Source organism: Chlamydotis macqueenii, chromosome 4, assembly GCF_036417535.1.
Source record: "Chlamydotis macqueenii isolate bChlMac1 chromosome 4, bChlMac1.mat, whole genome shotgun sequence".
NCBI lineage: Eukaryota > Metazoa > Chordata > Aves > Otidiformes > Otididae > Chlamydotis > Chlamydotis macqueenii.
Window position 1 is genome coordinate 31,365,137 of NC_141559.1, and position 23,063 is coordinate 31,388,199.

Consider the following 23,063-nt stretch of genomic DNA (forward strand, 5'->3'; position numbering starts at 1 on the left):
GTGAAAGAAGGGGAGAAATAGCACAATGCACATGCGCAGATCGATGTGTATGTTCATTAGAATTGGGCCTGAGCTCTTAGATATTTTAAAAATGGAGGGTGGTTGTCTTGCTCACATGCTGTGAGTCAACACAGCTGCATTTGACGTGGTCTGTTTTTTGATTCTTCTGAAATTTTTAGTATAACTTGGGAAGGCAGATCAGAAGAAGGGCAGCTTTTTTTTTTTTTTTTTATATACTAAAGGCAAAAATCAGCTTTATCATCTCCTTACAAACTGAGCTAAAATATGTTTTCTCAAAAAAAGCAATTTCCTCTAGCCAATACATCTTCAGACTGTCTTTTTCTTCTTGCCTTTTCAGCTTATTACTTTTTCTAAAGAGGTTTCAAAAGTGCAATTCCCCAGGGCCTCTCTTGTCTCTTCTTTCATACTGTTTAGTCCTTCAGAGAAGCAAATATGATCTCAGTTATAGAGAGTGTTTTTGTTTAAACACTAAAGAATCTCTGTTATTTTGTAGTTCTTTTATTATCAAGAGATCACCAGTGATTTCATCATTCTTTTTAGCATACTCTTTCTCTTACATGTTTACCTGGCAAATGGATTTTGGTGGAGACAAAAGGTAGAGTTTGTTCGAGTTTTTAGAAGTCTCTAAACAAAAATTAACTTCATAGATATTTGGTCTAATTAATATTCACATTTTGAAGTTTAAAATAAAATCTATAAAATATGATATTTTTCACATTTGATTTAAAACTCTGTAAATGAAGATACAATGGTAGGGATAAAGCTTATATACAGTCATTCATTAACCCATATTGACTCCCATACTGAGCCCTTTCATGTACTACTGTTCATATAAAAACTGTAGCTGTCAACCAAAACCTGAGAGGGAACTACTGCGTTCACAAATGTACCTACAAAAATTGACTCCTGCTCTCAAAGTATTTTCCCACTGCTAAACAGAAGGTGGCTGTGAGACTTACTTAAAGCCAGGTCATCTTTTTCTGCCTGCCTGTCTCAGAACATACATGATTCATAGCTACAACTGAAAGCCAAGGTTTTCACTGTCAGGAGTGTAAAAAAATAAGTTAATCAATGTCTTACATTCCAAGTGCTTTAAGTTTTGGACAGTACATTGCCACGTCTTCTGGAGTTATAAGTTCAGTGATCCTACTCCCATTTTGCATCCTGACAAATACATTAATCTCTCATACCTCTAAATCCTTTTCAGAGTAAACACTCTAGGTGCTGATGCAACAGGCTTGCAGACATTGGTACCAGCTGTGATCATTACCTGGGTGCAAATGCTTCCCTTCTAGTTAAAAGCAACAACTAAGCAAATGTTGTTACAGCAAAGCATCTCCAATGGGAAGCAAAAAGTAAGTCATACCAGTACCTTTTGAATGCCTGCAGTCGACTCCACAACGTTGTTCTCTGAGCCGTTACTTCTGTTAATCATCCGCCACATTTGGGAATACATGCTGTCCCTCTCAAAAGGATTCATCCCTTTCACTCTGACGTGCTCATAGACTGCGGAGTCCAAGACAGTGCCATAAGGAATATCCGTCTGCCTTGAGAGATCCTGGAGAGACCTTAATTGTTGGTGAAGAAAAGAGACACAGGAGACTTGAAGCCACATTTTCAAGAGGATGGAGCTGCAGGCAAGTAAAGGGCAACACATAGGAAGACAGCTGTCAAGCCAGTTTCTTTCGTTGATTTTTTTTTCTTTTTTTCTTAAAAGACAAAGTGAGACTGAGAAATTGGTTTTATGGTTTAAGACACAAGGAGGAATATGAATGGAAAGGAAGGGGTGGACAAAATGAAAATGGATGAAAAGAGAACAACAGAAGGAGTAAGAGGATCCTGACAAAAGCTGAGAGCTCCTTTGAGCAGAGGCAAAGCAGAGAAGGGAGCCTTGCAGTCTCTCCAGCCATATGTGGCAAGTTCAACAGAAATAACCACCTGCAACAGTGTGGTGCCACCCCACACCCTGCTGCTGCGGAGCAGGAGTGTCAGCACCAGAACTCACTGAATCTAGCCCAAAGCACCTAGGCTGAGTACTTCTATGTGCTACTGGGTTACACAGCAAAGAGTAGCTTTTTGCTGGTATTCCTGTGCTGTCCACCAATCACACAAGGCAGGCCACATCCTATATTATTTCCAGCAATAGGAGGATTTCTGTTGCAGTTTCACAAATTGTCTTTTCATCGCGGTTCATGTCATTTAGTCCAATAAATTTCCTCTGCTTTACATATTACCTAGTCTTAACCATTCCCTACAAGGAAGAAAAACTAACCAGCTCAAAAGTTTCTAAAGTATCCCAAATATGTCTTTGTCAATCCTGCTTTGGACTTAAAAAGGTATATTAGAACCCTTTAAAGTCTCCTTACCTCTTGGCCTTTATTTTCCTGTCCTATAGAATTGTTCTCTCATACCTTTGTTTCTTTAATATTATTCATTAAACTTTCAAAGTAACTACTGCAAATATGTCCAGTGCCTAAAATCCATTACAGCTTTGTTGGTACAAATTAACTTTGTATACACTGCACAAATCTAGTGGATGACATCTAAGGAAAAATCAAGGGTGGTAAGAGTGCTGTCTTAAAGTAGGAAATAACAAGATACAAAAGCTCATTGCAGCCACAGAAAATGCAAACACAAACGTAGGAAACTCATCTAATTACAAGTTGTGTTTCTGAAACATGTAAATACAGAGACGAGTAAAAATGGCTTTACAGGGGAAAAAAAAAAAATTCCTAGGTGTTCCAGGGATGACACTGAAGAAAACAGTAATTGGATCTCAAAGAATATGTATGTCTCCGAACACAAAAGAAAGCAGGAAAAGAAAAAATCAATAGAGCTCAATGGCAAGGGTTTAGATGTTAGTTGAGTCAAAAAGAAATCCTTTAAAATTCAGACAGATGGGCTTAGAGAAACATTGAACAAGAGCTAAATTCTAAGCAGATAATATATAGCAAATATAAGGAAGGGATAAGTTTAATTTTGAAGAGTCAATAACTGATGGTATTGAAAACCCCACAATTCTCTCCTCTTCCTCCAGCAAAATGGCATCCCTCTTCCAGAACATAAGCAGCAGGTAACCTGCAAAGAATTAGCACATATATGGGATCATCAAAGGTGAGCTGCTAGATTAAGCTTTTCCTGAAACCACATATATTGGTCTTTTATGAGAAGACTGAGTCATGTGCTTTTCCAGGAAGAAAAATGCGAGATTCTAGTAGACTAAGGTATCAGAAGAATAAATTCTATAGATAATTTGTAACTGAAAAAAATATATATTAAAAAAATAAAGTCCAGAGAAACACCTATGAGTTCTCAAAGATTAATTATGAAATGGCTAAGCTGTTAGCAAAAATGTGAAACTTCATTATAGCCAGTGTGTGAAAGGGAAACTAAGTATTTTTAAAAGGCTCTAGTGGTAATCAGCAGAAATATGACAGTAAACAACTAAGATGTTAGGTTTAATAAATAAACTGAAATAAGGATTGTTACAATTTTAAAGATCAATCCTGAAGATTAGTCATAGCTGCCAAGTGGTTTTCTCCAGGGAAAGCAATTCAATCATCTATTACACTTTGAAATTACTAAAAAACTCCAAGACTTTCAAAAGGCCTTCATCTCATCAAACAATACACAGAAGGTGGAAGTATGGACAGGCTGCAAAGGAAGAATTTAGAAACATTTCCTGGCAACTCTGGATAGTATTAGGAAAGCCAACAGTCAGCTAGAGTGGATGCTCTTGAGGGACCTTAAGGGTAACAAGAACAGCTTTTGCAGAACTAATAGGCTGAACAAGGAAAGTGTGGACCTACTGAGGGGGACAGCAGACACAGCTAAGGCTGAGGTGCTCAGTGCCTTCTTTGCCTCACTTTTCCCCAACAAGGTCTTCCCAGGCCTCTGTGACTAGAGGCAGGATTCAAGGAGGCAAGGAACAACCAGCAGCAGGTGGTCAGGTAAATCCCAACCAGAAAGGCAGGGACTGATTGAGAGCACTAGACCCATTGAAGGCCATGGGACCTGGCACGTTGCCTCAAAGTGTGCTGAGAGCTGCACAATGTCTTTGCAAGACTGCTTGCTTTAATTTTTGAAAGATGAAGGAGATTGGAAGAGATCCCTGACCAGTGGAGAAAGGAGCTTTCCAGACTATATTAAAAAAAAATAAAAAAGATGATTCATGGAATTAAGGCTGGTCAACCAACATCATCAAGTGAGCCCTCTCAGAGCACATTCCTGAGTACATGAATGAGAAGAAGCTGACTGGGAACAGTAAACATCGATTTACCAAATGTAAGTCATGCCTGACCAATTTGGTTGCCTTCTACAGTAAAATGACTTGGTTTGTGACAAGACCAGAGAAATGGATGTAGTTTACCTTAACTTTAGCAAGGCTTTCATGACTGTCTCCCACAATATTCTTGTATCCAAATTAAGTCATTAGGTCTCGCTAGGTGGAAAACAGATGGATAAATTCCTGGTTGGATAAACAGACTCACAGGGCGGCTCACTTAGAGGCTGGTAACAAGTACCTCAGAGGTCTAACCTGGGACATGTCTTTACCAATAACCTGGAGGAGGTGAGTAAGCACCCTCTTGTCGAGTTTGCAGATGACATGACACGGATGGACCAGCCGATTGCTCAAGGACAGGCTGCTGTTTAGGTGGACCTAGAAAGGCTGAAGGAATGGGCTGACAGGAGTGATGTGAAATTCAGCAAAGACAAATGAAAGCCTTGTGCCTGGGGAGAAATAACGCCCTGTAACAACCCAGGCTCTGGTGCAGCTCTGCAGAAAGGCACTCTGGTAGGCAGTGGTGGGCCTTGGTGAGAATTTCTCTCTGTTTCACCATTAGGCAGAGTATTGTGTAGAAGCAGGTGTATTACTGTTGCATTTACAGTCTATCTAACCTTCAAAGGCATCACTGATGAAAGGCACTAGATAAATACAAGATACTATATTCACCCATTCTGTGTTACTGCTGCTGCTGCCACTAATACACTTCTGTGTCTACAGAAGTACCACAAACTGTCACAGGATGCATATTGTGAAGTCCTGTAATTGCCGTGTTATTTGTCATACATATTGCTAGAAAAGTATACAAAGTGTATTTACTGCATCTCCAATTTCTAGTGACAACACCTAGCAAAATTGCAATCATTACTTTACAAGACTTTGTATAGCCATATAATTTCTAATATAACAAGCAACAAAACATTTTTCTGAAATGTGATTGCTAACTGGTATATAAATTATATGTGTAGCTGCTGCCACAAAACAGTACAGTTAGAAACAGCACAAAAGGAAGACAGCTCCTCTGTATATCCTGTGGCTATAAAAGCAACCTTGCTATTTTCAGAAAGGCAAATCAACACAAGACACAAGCTGTTAGTCCAGAAGTGTACCACAAAATCAGGTATGAGAAGTACTACAAATAGTCTGGGAAGCAAGCAAGAGTGCCATCACACACAGAGGCATCACCGGCAGGGAAATGACAAGGAGGAGAATTATGTTGATGCCTTCAGGAAGGCATGTTGTAGGTGCCAAGTTTGGCATTAACTACAGTCTACAGTTCTTCACTGTTTGGTGTGATATCCTAAAACACAGGATGCCTCTCAGCTGTCCTTCTCTGCATCTTTGCACACCTGTAGGTGCTGCTCTATGCTGAGAAAATGATAGCAGGAGGACAAGAGCAAGACGAGTGTAAACTCAACGGATGCACTAAATGCTGTTGTCAGCACTAAACCCCAAGCTTTGGTTCACCTGACCCTATGCTGAGGAGCGAGAAAGAGGTTTTGCAGCCTCTGAGGTGTCCATGTGTGCATGCTGTGGCATAGGCAAACTGCAAAAATGGAAAAGACCTATCACATCAGTGACTTCATCCTCTCACACAAACATGTCAAATGGGATCATAATATATATGACCTCCTTCAGAAACCACCAACTCTGCAGGCTACTGGAATGACATTCGCAACCTGGCAGCCAAGGTACAGCAAAACAAAAAGAAATTACAATCTTTGACAGAACGAATAAAATTAAACCATTGAGATTCCTTTCCAGAAGAAAGAATTTTAATAACTGCTTTGCCTCTAGCCTGGTTTGTAGGTTACACATTGTTCGATGTACCTTTATTGTTGGATTAAACAACTCATTCTCTGTTCAGACAAATATATTTAGTGAAGACATAAATCCCCAGCCTGATTATGTCACCCAGTCTCACCACTCAGGTGCCACATCAGATCTCAAAATAAGGAAAAAGTATTTGTCAAATGGATTAATTCCTACAGGGTATGCTTTGATGCCCAAATTCTGATACCATTATCAACACTGGATGGGAATTTAATTTTGCTATAGTTTTACTGATCTCAGTTGAAATACCTGCAAAGCAAAGCACACATCTAACATGAGTAAGAGAATTATAATCTCACATTTTAAAACATGTATCTCTTTGAATTTATAATTTTGAAGCAATAAGGCAATGAATTCTAAAAGTGTTCAAAAATTTAAAAAGCAGATGTAGTTGAAAAAATTGTTATGAAATGAAATACCTTTAACTGAGCTTACATATAGAAAAATTCTACTTATAGGGAAGTGACCATGCAGCCAGGTCACAGTTCAGCTTCTTTTTGGCTATCACTTGCAAAGCATTGTGGGGAAAAAAGTTATATGTGGTCTTTATGGTAAGTTTTCTTCTCATTGCCATTACTGGGATAATACTGATATTATCCCATACAAATTAACTACAATATAGGGTTATTCTGAGGATGAATTGAGTCATTTGAGGATGAATTATTAACAGCTATATGTACTTTTCCGCACTTGTTGATTTTGTTCAGTATTCCGCACCTTAATCAGGCAGCAGCTGTCAGGTCACTTTCATTTTCTGTCTTAGTACAAATTAATTACTTTGAAATTTAAAAAAAAAAAAAACAACTCTGCTTTCAAGTCAAAGAAAAAAAAAACATATTAGGATTTGCATATGTTTCTCTCTTCTGTAAATTCAAATCCTAGAATTAAAATTGGTAACGTATTTTTCATATATGTCAGCCAAAAGTGTTTAAAAAGTACACAGAAATTGTAGAAAAACAAAAGGTCAGCTCCATAAAGGAAAAACCTTTAAAATTCCTGTTTAGGTGATCAAAGATCACTGAGTTCAGAGGCTTGCGCATCACAGTATCTTTGTAGATCTGGGTTATAGATCAATTCAGGCTAGCAGTGTTGTTAGACTTGACTGTCACATAGGACTGTCTGCAAGAAGTGGTCACTAGATTTTAGGAGAAAATAACTGATATCATGGATTACAGTGAAGTCTTTATTTGTGACTAATTCAGATAAAGCTTTTCAATGATATTTTCTTCTTTTTCCTAGGACAGTAATGATTAATTCACAGGCAGGTTTAGGGAACAGGGCACAGGAAGCCAAGAGATTTGACTGTTGGCAGTGACAGCTGTGTTAGAAACTAGTAAGACTGCTTGCTAGCTGGTTTGAAGATCTGGGTGAACCATGTTAAAGAAAAAGTTAAAGAACATTCTATTTTCCAGTATAAGGAAATATCTACTCCAGTTACTGCATTCTTGTGTAACTTCCCTTGCAGAAAACTTGTGGGCAGTTGTATTGAGCTGTTTAAAGCCTTAGGGATATCTTAGGTTCAAGTGAATTACGGTTTAGGAAAAATGTGAGAAGAATGACTAGACAAAACAAAGATGACAAAAGGCAGGCTTTACTGCTATGCCTCCATTATTCGGAGGCAGAGGTCTCACTTGTTAAACAGGACATACTACTTATAACATGGAGAACGTAACGTGAACTTCTTATTTTACAGAAGACACACGATGCAGACTCTCCCCCATAACACATGCAACCTGAAGTCTTAATCAAGCTTCCACACTTTCAGAAGTGGATTAGATTTAAACTTGAAACCACCTAACATCAGCCTTTCATACGACAAATACTTTGACCTCCCCTCGGCCCAGCCCACTCCCCAACTTTCCTGCAAAATTTCAGTGCCCATGAGAAGGGGGTGACACCCTCTCTTTACCCAGGAAAACAATGCAGTGCAGTGGTCTAAATAAAGTCAGTCTCTCTGCCAATGGATTCTAATTCCGTCCTAAAGGAATCATAAAATACAGCAATGGCAATACTGGCTCAGTGATGAAATGCACAGCATCAGCACCTACAAAAAATAGCTTGAGATCTCCAAATTTATTTGGCATTTACCAAGAAAAACCACTCTTAATTACTATTCATTCGTGTTGCATTTGAGACAGTGATCTAAAGATTTAAGGAACATAGAAATTATGCTTTGCTTTGCTGCCACAATGTTTTGGCATTTGAACTGCTGACTGTCTTGATTTAAATGTCATCTGCAATGTGGGTCAAGTGTGAATAAAAGATGCATCTAGGAACTACTTTACGACTTCTGTGCCTCTACTCCTGATATTGCCCATTGGCAGAAGATGAAAAGCTGAGCTCCCAAAGGTATTAAGAGTAGCCATTTGTCTGGAAAAGGAGATTAATGCCTACTCTTATTCTTCTTGGTCCTCTAAGTTCATTTTAAAATGGTACCAATTTGACCCAAATTAATCAGTGGAGCAGAGAACAAATGCCATCAACTTCAAGTGAGGTTATACAGCAAAGATCTACTTGAGACTCTCTAGGGAAAGGGAACATTTCACTAGTCCTCCATAGTACATTGCGTAACAAAATTTTGTATGCTTTTCTTCCCAAAATAGGCTTCTGGATACCATGAGGCACAGCCTTCATATCAGCAGAGAAATGGAAGCTGCAAGAGCTCTGAACACAAACTGGCTGTACATCCAAAAGCTGAAATGCAGTAACTACCAAAATGTTTCATGGAAATGAAATGTGCTGTGGGCTGCTTGAATCCTCCTGTCTTTCGTAAAAGATATCACAATGACTATACCTTCAACAACACACTGTAATATCTGATGCTAGCTGGAAATCTGAAATGAAAACCTATTAACTACATGTTACATCTGTGCAAATCCACTGACCAATTTCTTTCATTTTTCTGACTTCTCTGAAGCTGGCCAGATAGCACTAGAAGCAGAATCTGGTTTATTTTCTTTAAATACTTAAACTCATTTCCATTCTAGACTTCAAAGCTCCCCAAGGTACAATTTGTGCTGTTAAAAAAAAAAGAGCATCAGCTTTTTTCTTTATTGCTTATTCATGTTTCCCACTTTGCAGTAATTCAGCATGGTAAACAGCCTCTCTCTTATGTGCTGGTTTGAGTTCCAATTTTGGCAGTTTTGTAAACTAAAGTTTTACACTCCCACCGTAGTTAGGATAACTTCATTCCCTAATGGATACTTAACACATCTAATTATTTCTGAGCTGCAAGCACTGTTGAAAAATGTCTCCATTCTTTCATTCCAGGAGCTTTCCAGCTGCAATGTTTTCTACTGAATAAAACATTTTCAGTGACTTTGCCCATAAATAATCCAGCACAAAGACCAGTGTAGTCCCAACTGTACATAATAACCTCAGAATTCTACTGAGGGTTTTCTAGTAACATCATAATAAACTGCAAGAAAAAGCTGCAGATGTATTAAGTTATAGTTTGGGCATATTTTATTCTTTTTTACACATGATAAGAAAACTTAAGACATTTGTCACAGTAATTTGAACATTCTTCTGGACTACTTCAAAACTAGAAGGGATATCATTTCAAAGCAGGATGCAGAGGCATATTTCAAATTTGTAAGGACAAAGTGTACGACTCAAAATATCGTTATTATTTATTTTGCATGTACAAATTCTCATGTTGTTTCTTCACGCTCCTTAGTCAAATGTAAAGCTTTTAAACTTAAGAAAAAAATAAAAATCAACCTGCTTCACAACCTCAAGATCAATGCTGATGAACACTGACGCAGAATATAATTTCACTCACCTATAAATTGTAAAGGGATTCTAATTGGGACTACCGAGTCAAACAGTTGGGTTGTGTCAAAGTGCCCCTCCAGCACTGCATGATCTCAAAGTCTGTTTTTCAGATCTCAATGTTAACTCAATTTAACTGGTAATACAACTGTATCGGGAATTATTTGCTCATGTGGTTTTAGTCTGTTCTACATGTCTCTGTCTTAGAGTTCTTAGCCCTCCAACAGATGACAATGTTGAGGTTGTTAGCCCAGAAAGGAAGGATAAGAAATATAGACATTTCATTTCCAATTGGGAATGAATAAGGACTTGTAACAGCTGGGCAATTTGGGCCACGGGACACCAACCTCCCCCTCTGCCCTGCTCACCCAAGGAGCAGGGAGAAAGAGGAGGGGTTTGCGAAGTGCAAGAGGACGCTGCTAGTGCGGAGAGTCAGGAGATAACCATGCACTCAAAGTGAGGGGCTGCTACTGCTCGTCAGTCTGATCTTCGGCTTCCAATTGCAAACAGAACTTGGCTGCTATTGCAGATACTTACTTGTCTATGTGTTGTTAAAGCCTGAATTAGTTTAGTACATAGAAAATCCTCAAATCCTCACCTAGAGGAAAAGTGCCTTAGTGAGACTGTGGTGATTGGTTGGCATGCAGTAACACTTGAACCTAACCTATGAATTCACAGGAGGCCAAAGCTCCCCCTTGCCCAGTCTACACTAGTGGCTCACTGGCTCAGGAAGCATTTCAAAAAGAGATTTGGAAAGGAGCCGAACTAGAGGCAGCAAGACCTTAAGTGGTGATACAGAGAAGACAGGGACTTGAATCAACAACTGGAGTGAAAAAACTGAGTTTTCCCTAAGGTCAGCATTGAGCTTGACTTGAAGGTCAGGTTCTTAGCTTTCTGGAAGAAGACATACAGTAGAACATGCCCCTCTTTTTTAAAGTCACTCTATCATTCTTGCAAGGAAGGATTTATGGGAGAGGCTAACTTTGTCACTCTCACATACTTTCATGGACTTGTAGCCTCAAGATTAAAAACTCGCTATGGAAAAATGGCCAGCTGCCCCTGGAGTGCTTGCCTACCTAATGCTTCACTGACCCAAGAGGAAAGATATGGGGATGGGGGAGGTCACTGGAGCAGTGGAAGTAAGGGTAACTCAGCATGCAGCTTGCTGAGGAGGAAACTGGAGAACAAAAGGGCAGAGAGAGAGAGGGTAGGAGACCTTGAAAGGTTCCTCTGGTACACAGAGATGATCTGGAAAAAAGGACTGGCAGGTGTGACAGAAAACAGTTCAGCATAAAACGAACAGGAGAAGACAAGGGCATTCATGTTAGGGATGCATGAAACAAAAGAACCAGTAGACAGAATAAAAGAACAATGTGATCTATTAATGTAGTAAGAGAGTGCCTGGCAGCAGCAGAAGTAAAGGTGACTACTAAGTGATTTTTTTTTTGTTTGTTGCTATTAACACATCTTTGCCTTGGCAAGAAAAGTAGAATTCAGCTTTGAAGAATACATTGAAGCAGCACTGGGCTCCTCCTGATCAAAGTGTCAGAGCACAAGTACCGTGGGATGCATTTGAATGGAAAGCATAGCCTGAAAACACACAGCAACAATTTCTACTTTTCCATTTCAAATACTGATACACTGGTTATCTCAAACTCAATTGTTTCTTTCAACATATGTATGTGTGCATACACATGTATGTATATGTGCCACAGAAGAGTATCTGCCAGAGGTCAACAATTCTGATCCTAAAGACAAAGTGTCTCCAGGGAGACTGGCAGTCTATAATATATTGTTATTTTTTTTAGCTTCCAAACTGCTTCTCAGGATGATAAAAAGTTCTTCCTTTTCTCACATTTAAGTAGAACATTCATACCCCTCTGCATGTATATACATGTATGCTAACCCTCCTTCCCCTCAATTCATTCTTTCTGAACTTACTGGATGGAGTTCTCAATGCGTGTGATGGTGAGGAAAGCTGCTAGGTTTGCAGTGTAGGAGGAGATGACAATCAAAGCAAAAAGCCACCAAGCTCCCATCATCAGGCGAGTTGCCAAGGTTGTGTATGGAACCTCTCCTCCTGTGGGGAAGAAGGAAAAGCAAGAGTTTTCATTCGGCAGAAGGAAACCCAGACCCTCATCACTCTTGCACTGCTCAGGAGAACTAGGCCCCAAGGTCAACAGGGTAAAGCAATTTACTAAAGCAAAGTGCTTTAGTAAACTGAGCAGGACTTGGAGCCACATTTTCTATGCAATGAAAAGTACTGAAGGCAGCCCACACTGTCAGCCGTCATTACAGTATTTAAACTCTTTTGCTATTGTGCCTTTAATTGCAATTCCTCTACCAGTCCTGTCCTGTAATGGAAATAGACTTCAAGACTTCAGAACAAAAATGGCAAAAGTAAATTCTTACAGTGCTCTTTCCTTGGAGCTCTTATCTATAAACCTTAATTAAGTTTTTCTTGCATTCATGAGAACATAAAGTTAAAAAAAATCTCATCAAAACACAATTACTTTTCACCGTTCTGTAGGCAGGCAGATGCTCATAAGAACCATATGTATATGTACAACTCGCTGCAAGTGAACTCGGACAAGCAAAAAACTCAAAAAACCCCAACCACACGTACTGAAGAAGAATGCAAAATTGTTTTGCATTGCCATAGTTGCCTTCCTTTAAGATCCAACTGCCATGTAAACAAAACATTAGCAGCAATTAAACCTACCAGGACCAATGCTTGTGTGAGCAGAGTCCAGTTTAGCAAGCCATGAAAAGCATTGTTATTTATTCAAATAACTGCCCCCAAAACACACTAGTTCAGAGTCTTTCAAAGAGCCCTTTCAGTTAAAAACAAATGAATCACAGACTTTTAAGTGAAGAAAAATTAATTGTTTTAAAAATACCCTTTTTTTTTTTTTTTCTGCAGTATAAGTTTCATCACAGCTACAAGTAACTAGGGCAGAAAGGTGAATGCAGCAAACGCTCACAGTCAACTACTCAAGATGTTGATCCTTTTCCTTTCCCCCTATACTCAGCTATTTGAAAAGCTGCCGTTATTTTTGAGGTAGCTTTCTCAGATGCAAGATTTTATGATGGTACAATACCTGGGATTTGCAAAAGTAGTTTGTTACAGATTCAATCATCTGTAAGTATTTTGTGCTGGATCTTCCCTTAGTAGAGACTCCTTCATGTTTCTCCAGCAAGCAGGTTTAAAGGGAATACAAATTACAATTGTTCCCATTTCAAGTAAAAACAATTTTCAAATATGTGCACAACCAGATATTTAATCAACACTTGAATATGAAGGATCATTTTACTGTTTTGTCAAAGTTTGTCCTACCTACGTAAAGCATCGGGAACTCTGTATCACCATACATTAAACAAATTTGAAACTTTTTTTCCTACTTCAGTGACGTGCAATTGTACCATATGTGACATAATGATTCTATTCATTTATATTTTTGGTATATCAGTATTGAAATTCTTAGCCTTTTAAGAATTCAAGTATTGAAAGACAAAATCTATATTAGATCTTCACAGCTGGAAATAAATTTTCTTCTATTTTCAATATGCCACATAATTATCTGAAAGAAGAATCTACTGATCAGATCAGGAGATATTATTTCAATATAAGGACTTTCGAAGATGAATGTTAATTTCAACTTCTGAAGATTTGTTTTTATCTTCCGTATAAATTTTAAATTATTTTTAATAGAATATTTCTACTTTACAACAGTTTTTGCAATGTCTTTGGATTACCTCATTTAAGAGTGATTTAACAAAATGAAAAGAGCAGACAGCTGTATCAATTTACTGGAAAAGGCTGTTTGTCCTTTTAACTTTCAGGTGCCAGTTCCTGCAGATAACCTTCACATTGAATTGAAATGGATAGAGCGGTAGAGAAGCCACCAATTATGTCCCGGACAACCCTGCATTTTCATTTTTCAGCTTAATGTGTAAAAGTGTAAGTTCTCACACTTTTTTGTTGAAATGAAATGTCAGAAAAGAGAGGACCACTGAAAGTCACACACCTGCCTTCTGGTTTTCAAGCGAGGATGCTGTGCAACAAGTGACCATCGCAGACCCCTCAGCAACAGCATTCCCCTCCTGTTCATACAGTGTAGTTTTCCCATACGTAGGTAAGGTTGTGCCCACTGCTGACTGTTACCTTTTCTTTTTTAACACTCATGTTAACAATAGACTTTAAAAAACTGTGAGTGCTGGTCATCCCAAGTGCTTTTAGTTCACTCAGGTGTTTGTGAAGTCTTGTTCCTAATTCACAGTTGTACCTTGTGTATCAGCAGTCAATAAATGGAACTTGAGGACAAAGCTTGCATCCAAGTACATGTACAGTAAATACCTACCAAAATAATTAATCACCCCGGCTTCTACTCTAAAATCTTTCCACTGACACTTCTTAAACTACCGTTTCTAAAGCAGGACTGACACTGCAACTGCATAGGTGCATGATTTTTAAGCAGTACAGGCAGAGTACTCTACTTCTCAAGTGAAAGAAAGGAAGCAACAAAAATCAAAGGAGATATTTTACTGCCATAGTTTCATTTCTTTGGCATCTATTAGGAGACTTAATGCAATACAGTCTTGTTCTATTGTACTGTTTGCTAAAACACTTCCCGCATCATGACAGCTCACCTTCCACAACCTCTTCACTCACTTCGCCCTATTTTGTTTCTAGGGATAAAACTTTGCAGAGTTTTCTTTCAGTACAAATTTACATGCTTTCTCAGTGCAGAAGAGTACCATGACATTCAGAAGAGCAACAATCATTGGTTTTCCATTAACATTACAAAGAAAAAGAGCTGCAGACCTAACCGTTGCTACTGTTGACTGTGTTGTCACAAATCTGGGTTAGTTTGCCCGATGTGCAGTACGCCGATCTTACACACAGCAGAGGTATTTATTTATTTCATTTCTGCACACAGATGTGTGCCAGGGGTAAATCCACAAAGCTAGCACACCTAGTTACCATAGCATTACATATTTATATAATGTAGAATAACAGTTCTGCCTTTTGGTCACACCTACTTAACTACAATTGGTTAGTTCTTTTCTTATGTTAGTTTAAAGATACAATACTTCTTAAATTTACCACACATGCTCAGTGAGTAGGGCTCTTTATCTGAGAAGAGGGCGATTTTAGCACTAGAGGTGTGGTTTTCATATTATGAGAGAGTTCACTTTGAGGACACTAATTAGTGGAATTTTGTTGACCATTCACAACCTTTATCAATGTTATGCATGTGCAAGGACATACCTCCCCTTAGTTTAATAAATGTTTTCATGCTCCCAGTCCCTCCTTATCCCTTGGACTTCTTCAGCAGCTCTGCCCTCCTTGAGCCTATCTTGGTGTTTCTTTGTTCTGGCAGATTTATGACATCATCCTGTTCTTTCAGGGCCATGTCTGCCATGTTACTCTTTGCTTACCTTGGTTCTCCCTTTCCCATGCAGATTCTTGCTTACTTCACACTCCCTTGGCAATCATCCAGCTTTTGGCACCTTCTGGGCCAAGATGTTTCTTTCTTATCAGTTTCTCAGTTTCTCTTCAAGGGTATAGTCATTAGAAGGGTATACATTGTTTATACAAAGTAACTTGGCTTGCTCAAGTAAGATTCTGTTTCACAAAATATTCATTGTCCTTGCCTAATGGAAAACTTCATAAAAACTTATTCACGTAAATATCATAAAAACTTCATTCATGGATATCAACTGTAAATTATAGTATGCAGAAGGAACATGCATGTACACCTCCCTGGGCTCTGCTTCCCAACACCTACTATGATTGTCAGGTGGATGGACATCTTTATGGATGACAGCATACATAAGGAGCTATGCACAGGACATAAAGTGCAAGGAGGAGAGAGCCAAGAAGATGGAACAAGTCTTTCCCTGCTGTGGTCTTTCATATTATACCAGCAAAGCTTAATAACCTCTAACGGCAAAGGGGGCCACCTGATGTCATATAAACACATGCTGGTGACCAGAAAAATCTATCCTATAACACCTCATTCCTATAGGAAGATTCATCAATGGGAGTTGACATGCTGGCTGTGATTACACTAAAAACACTACTGTTGTAGCTTGATAAGCAGCGCTTGAAAATACTGAGCTCTACTCATGAAACAAATGGAAATCAAAGATGACACTCAACAGTCCTGGAGTTGCTTTGTTATCTTAAGAGACAGATCTCAAATGAATATGGAGGCTATATTATTCTTTAGACTTGGCCCTTCCAATACATTGGCAGAAGGTATAATGCGGCACAAAATGGCACTACCTGTAGATCACCTATGCTATGGCTACAGCTCCCGATATAAATCAGCTGACACATTTCATGTGTACTAAAAATAATTTAAAATCTAATCTGCATTTAAAATTTTCAGATTACATGTGCAGGAAGGAAAAGATATTTTCCAGAGTAAACTGAACTAGCAAAAAGCAATCTTACTGGGAGTCTTCTGGAAGGGCTGAATTATCGTAGAAGTGACAGTGAAAGAAATTACTTTTAGTCCTCCCACTCTCGGCTAATGCAGCTTTCCTTCATCAATCCTAGACCAGTTCAATGCTAGCCTACTTCAGATGACAGGCTTTGCCTGCAACTTATCTTATGAATTTTTGTTTATTTCCATTCCTTTCCAAGTGTTTCAAGCTAAATATCAGAAGTTAAGAAAATAATGCATTATCTTGACAATGCAAACAATATGTAATTATGACAGACCTAAATATCAGGAAAAACTCACCTTAGGAGATAAAATGTGAACCTATACAATTCCCATACAGATCTCTAATACCATTTAAGTTATTCTGCCTTGTTAGCAGTAAGTTTCAAGATTTCTTCAAGTCAAAAATCGCAAGAGAGAATTACAGGCAAGGAAGAGGAATGAAATAATGAGAAAAATGGTCAAAACAGGGAAATTGAGGATCACAGCCTGGTGAGATCTCTGTATTCTATAATTCTGTACTAAATTTGAATAATTCAAAGTACATATGCTGTTTCTCCAATGTTGTTCTCAGGGATTTGCCTGAAGAAAAACTGCATTTGTGTGTGTAATTCAAAACCATGAAAGTGTTTCAAACAGAAATGGAAAAAATTTATCTTTTTCTGTGGACAAAATGAAACAGTGAAACATTTCTTGAGAAGTTTTAACAGCAGCTGGCATTTCTGAGATGAAGCCTGGTGGCAGCCATCTTGCTGAAAAGTGATGCAATTTTTGTTTCTAGTCATCCAGGTAGTAAATGTGCAAGATAATGTCTCTCAATTTAATACTGATTTTAAAACTTCACTGGGAATGCACAATACTTATAAATAAAATTCATTTTAATATTTGTTTTATAGACAAAATTCATTTGCTTAACAGCTCAAATATATATATTTTTTACTATTACTAAAGCAAATAGCTTTGCAGCATAGAGCACACAATGTTGAAAAAACTCAGAATGGGTTACTGAGAACAATAACATATTTCGAAGATTAATTATTGAAATATACTTTATAAACAACTACACACACAGAAAAAAGCCATAAACCACCATTATTCTAAGCCCTGAATTTGACAACCATACTAAATGATGTTTCTGGGAGGAGTTGAGAGCTGGACTGGGAGTCTGCTGCAGCTACTCCATATGTGAAGCGAGAGGCTTGAATGAGAAGGCTCTGCCCTCCTCCTACAGGAAGGCCACTAGAAGAATCACGGCTTGCAATTTCTGTTTGTGATAACCACAGTTGCCAGGGAAATCCCAAAGACTAGGTTGTCATTATACACAAAACTCAATTTATCACCAATGTTTACCATCAAGGCTGCCGTACCATGCTCACTTCAAAAAGGTATCTCAGTTGTGAATAACTGTCAAATTTCAATAATTTAAGCTGCAATAGTCTGCTAGAGGTCTGCAGTGAGCTGAATTTCTGTGTAAGGAGTTTTAGCCAGACTTTTTTCAGCAAATTTTCAGAACCATGAAAAAGATGTTAATTGTCACTGTTTTGTTGAGGAACTTGAACACTATCAAACTTGAAAGCAAGGATCTTGACTGTGCTTGGAAGGTGAAGAAATAAGAGTGGGTTATCTGGGGACAGATTTTGATTTTGCTTTTTTTTTTTGCAAAAATTCTGTGCACATTCAGTGAATTATTGGCCTTTCAAAAAAAACCCACAAAGGACTGGGAGTTGGCTGCAGTTTAGCCTTTAGCTTGTTAGAACAGTCACATCAATTATGCTGTGCATCTGCAATTTCCATTTGCACAAATACAGAGTTCTGTTGCAAATAGTTTAGATCAATGTATGTCTTACGTTTTCTTTGTGAAAGGGACATTTAATACAGAGTGGGTGTAAGGAGAGTAGTTTGTATGAACAAAGAGGCAAAGGCATTTTATATTTCAGCTATTTTTGCCATAAGAAACAAAACCTAAAGTTTGACTGAGCTCTGTTATCTTTACAAAAACTCTGCAAAGCGGAGCTCTTCAAAGGCAGAATCTTTCAGGGCATTAGCTACTGCTATTGTTCTGTTAAAAACTTTCTCAATAATATAAAATCTTTCCTGTTTTCAACTGGAAATGTTAAATTCTGTATAGCATAAAAAAACCCCAACTTTACAGTAAATGAAGCTGCTACCTATTTCTACAAGCTGTGAAATAAATGCAGCTTGAAAGCTGTTGGAAAATCTCTCATCATGAATTTTTCTTCCTTTCTTTTCATTTCTCACTCATACTTTTCCATTCTTCCTTGAACTGTGCAGAGTGCATTCATTTCCATAACACATAAGCTGGCATGTTATAAGCTGAGTCTGTAATATTACATTGTGTGCTGAAGTTAACACCCATTGACCACAGCAGGCATGTTATGTATTCCTCAACATGAGAATACAACCCTTTGACTTGGTAATGCCTTCCAAATAAGCTTGTAAATCAGTGGCTGAATTCTCTGGCCTTGCAAATATTGGCAGAGTGCAGGGAATTGAGAGTAGAGAAGGAACTGAGCATGAGGCAGGGCTGGCAGCCAGATTCTAAAAGATCTGGACAAGTTCAAGAACCAGTTATTGCTTTTATTCACCATACCACCTGTTTCTCCTCTAGCATTCTGTTTTTATTAAATTTCTATCTGAGAAGAGACATTCAGATGCTTTGTTTCACACATGAAACCTTTCTTCAGGTCTTGCTTCCTAAAGAAAGCGCACTGCATCTTGGTACTATTACTACCATTACTACTAATGATCCCAATATACTACATAGTAAGCTATAGGAATTGTTTTTTTGGTTCACTGGAAGTAGTAGGATTTGAAGGGATTTTTTTTCCTAATCTTATTATAAAAGCTTCCATCAAATCCAAAAGATCAAGTAACTTATATTTAAAAAAAAATAAAATAGTAAAAGTCATGTGCAGTGGAGATTTTAATTGCCAAGATATTCTCAGATATTAATTTTTAAAAATAAACATGAAGTAAATGAGAAACAAAAACCACTTCAAAAGAGATATTTTAAACATTTAAAAATATTGATATATTTAGAAATGTTAATATTTTCTTCTATTTACCATAAAAATAATTTAGTAGAGTCACTGTAAGTTCATGGAAATGTTGGTATTAATTAATCTTACAATTTGAAATATAAGATAAATTTTTGATGTTTATCTTCCCAGCATACAATTGATAGAGGAGACATTTTCATAGGCCTATACCAACAGCATTAGAGCTCTTCTGCATTTATAGCTTGTCTATTCTTTTTACTAAACACGAGTCCTTTATATGTCAAACGCTGTACTTAAGGGACAAACCAAACATATCCTATCTCTGTCTATACTGAAAACCTCCTTGCATATCCTCTGTTATCAGCTTCAAGCAGTATTCTCTCTCTTCAGCTACCGTTCAGTGTCTGGCTCAGGTGTGGCTCTCAGCAATACATTATAAAGCGTATTTCTGTATGCCACTAGTGTACTTACCATGGATATGTTTGGGTTTCCTTTTTCCCGTTATTTCTACAGCCTTCCTCCTCCTTACCTGGATGATTTTGAGGAGGACTGCTGTTGTACTGTTTGAGCAATATTAATGATTTGTATAAATATATATCTTCAATACCAGACTTTTTAATAGTGATATCTTTTGGAACTGTTATGTATCTGTCTATATTTGTGAAGTCTTTCCAGTTATTACATCCATATCTTAAGATGGAAGAAACACTTGAGTTGACAGTTCAGTTTGGTCTTAGGTTTTATGTTAGATTTTTTGTCAGCTTTCTAAAACCTGCTCAATGCTCCAGGACTCAGATCAACAAATAGTGGTCCTGGAAGCTCTTTAGCAAGCTCTTTAAAAATATTTGGGTGAAATTTGTTTGGATTTGCTGATTTTAAAATGTCTGACATTTGTAGCTGCCATTTAACATCCTCTTAAGCTGCTCTTGATGTGGAAAGTATTTAATTTGCTAACTTGCTTTTTCACAAACACAGAAAAGGAATATTTATTGCCTGGCATAACTATTTTAAATGGTATCACCTTCACCTAAGGCACCATTATCATGATGGTTCCTTTAGCTCCTAATAAAATTTTCAAAGCCCTCCTTCCTGTTGTTCTCAACTGTGATTCACCTCTGTGTACACTTGCTCCCCATGTCATTTTCCCTGAAGTTTGTAGTTTCTAACTCTTTGGTGCAATCAATGTTCCTTTTACTGTCCATCTGCTCTATATGTGCATTCAAGATTTGCCGGCATGGGCAGCCTGGGACTTGAAACATACATGACTCAGATTGAACACCTCTATTGTATCTCACATTTTCCTTTACGCATTACAGATATGCACTAGAGGAGCCAATCATCCTCTACTCCATTGTGGTTTGGTGGTTTGCAGTAGACATTGGCTCCTATCTTATTTTGTGCTCCAGCCATTAACACATAGTTCCACAAGAAATCAAGATCAATTCTCTCCAAGTTCTCAATGCATCTGAAATATCTAACACCATTTTGCCATAGTGACTCTATTCTTCCTCTTTTGCCACCTTTCCATCTGTCTTTCAGTACTTCATGGTGTCATATGTTCCTACTAGATTTCAGTAACACCATGAAGACTGAATCTATATTCTTAAGTGAGTAATTCCAACTGTTCTTGTCTCTTCAGATTTCTGGCACTCGTCTATAGGCAATTAAAGAATGTGTTCATTTGTCATTTGGTGCCCTGATTACTATTTTTTTTTTCTCTTAATGTCTTCTGAACTAAACAATCACTGACTCTCTCCCATTTTTTTGTTAGTGTAATGATCCCCTGACTAATCTCATTACACTTGCTCCCTGGAAGACTGTTTCCTTTTAGCTGAGTGGGAAGCACTGCCCTCATTGCCCTCCCAGAAGGGAAGCAATGATCCAGAAAAGAAAGCTCTCTTCATTTATTTCTCCCCTTTATGTGACAGGGAGAATATCTGAGACAATCTTTCTTCTCCTTCAGGCTTATTTAAAATCACTCCTAATAATCTGAAATCTTTGAGAAGCTGCATCTTACACAGGCTTATAGATCCTTATCAACAACCCTGGAAGTCAGCTAACCTGAGGGCATATGCACAATTTTTGGGCAGGTAGATGTAGGATCCCTCCACCCTCCTACCAAAGAGGCCAGGCTCCAATCTGAAAGAGAGGTTACCGATTACCATGCTACCTTGGTCACTCTTGGTTACCGCTGGCCAGTAATCACCTCCAAGTTATATTTCATATCTTGCAAACTCCCTCTTGAGATTCTCCATTTGCTATGGCTGTGCATCTGTTCAGATGTGCCTCTGGCATTCGACTTGCACACTAAGGCTCATTGCTCAGCTCCGTTTCCTCATTAACAAGAAGAGATTACCCATGCTGAGATTTCAAATGTGAGGGCTAATCAAGGACCAATGGCACTGCCACTAAGCCCTCATCAAGTTGTGGCCCAGTGTATCCATTTCATAAATCTGGTCAGAGGGCCTTGACACTTAACCTGATGAACAAATAGAAACATCCAAGAGATGGCCCAAATGACTACCCACAAACTATTTTGCTTGAGACACAGGATCCTCAGTCATGTTCTTTGGAACCCTCCTGTCTGAAAATGCTCTAGTGCCAAGGAAAGGGCTAGTGCTATCCAGTGCAAAGTATTTCAGCCTGCTACAGTGTTGGCTCACCACTGGGTTAGCAACCTACAGAGTGTTTATAAGTTTGAGTCTTTGTTCCTTCTACTGTCACATTATTTTTCTGTCTGTCCTCAAATACCAAGCCTGCCCAACTTGCTGTCTCTACCACAACAGCTTCATTCTAGTGACAGAGGGCTAATCATTTGGCCATCAGACTCCCTTGTAAAACTCTGCCAAGATTCAGCAGGAACTGCCATAGACATCCATGATTAAAATTTTGTTTGAAAATTAATCTATCTGCAAATTCTGTCAGACACAGCTATTCACTACATGCTTCCAATCACTTGTTTATGCAGAGTGCCCCTTTTCTCCCTGGATCTAATTTATACATAACAGTAGTTAGAGGCTTTATCTGAAAAATAATTTGTGACAATATCACTACTAAGGGCAAATCAAGGAAGGCAGCCAGATACAATATCCATTTAGGTAAACAGGAGTTGTACCTATAAAGATCAGCTTTAACTCTGTCTAAATCCTCAGGTACTGAATACAGGCTTTCAATAATGTTCACCATTTCAATTTTGAGAACGAATGCATCAGAGTCTCTTTTAAATCACTCCTAAGCTGTGACTAGACCGTGCACAATTCAGCCTCAGAATAATCTAGGTAGAACAGCGCTCTGTCTGCTACTACTTTTTAAAGCTGCTGCTTTTTTTTATATAGCTGTAAAATCATTCCATAAACCAAATCCCTATTCATCCTAAACATAATGATCAGGTTTGCAGAGAAGAAAGCAGAGAATGGAACAGAAAATTTGTTTCATGGGAGAAGCAATAGCAAGTCAAACTCAAAATCTAATGGACTTTGTTTAAAGCTATATTAAACAGAAATTCAAGCCTCTGATTAAAAATGAGAATAGTACAATGATGAATACTTTTACTTACTTTTTCTGCTCAGGAATTTTCAGATAAAATCCAAGAATTTAAATATATACTGGAAGTATAAAAAAGAGCCTAATAACCGCATTCCAGAAGAAAGGGATCTAATGTGATAATGGAAATTC

The 23,063-nt window shown here is 38.1% G+C and overlaps 1 protein-coding gene across 2 annotated transcripts in view; it reads right to left on the bottom strand.

Annotated features, from left to right (window-relative positions):
• Positions 1-23,063, bottom strand: part of GRID2 (glutamate ionotropic receptor delta type subunit 2) — a 739,921-nt gene that overhangs the window by 95,463 nt on the left and 621,395 nt on the right. For both annotated transcript variants that reach the window (XM_086746417.1, XM_086746416.1), the window contains 2 exons: positions 11,855-11,993; positions 1,394-1,589 (listed from right to left, as the gene is read on the bottom strand). In XM_086746417.1, coding sequence (XP_086602543.1) covers positions 1,394-1,589; positions 11,855-11,993 — 335 coding nt within the window. The remainder of the gene's footprint in view (positions 1-1,393; positions 1,590-11,854; positions 11,994-23,063) is intronic.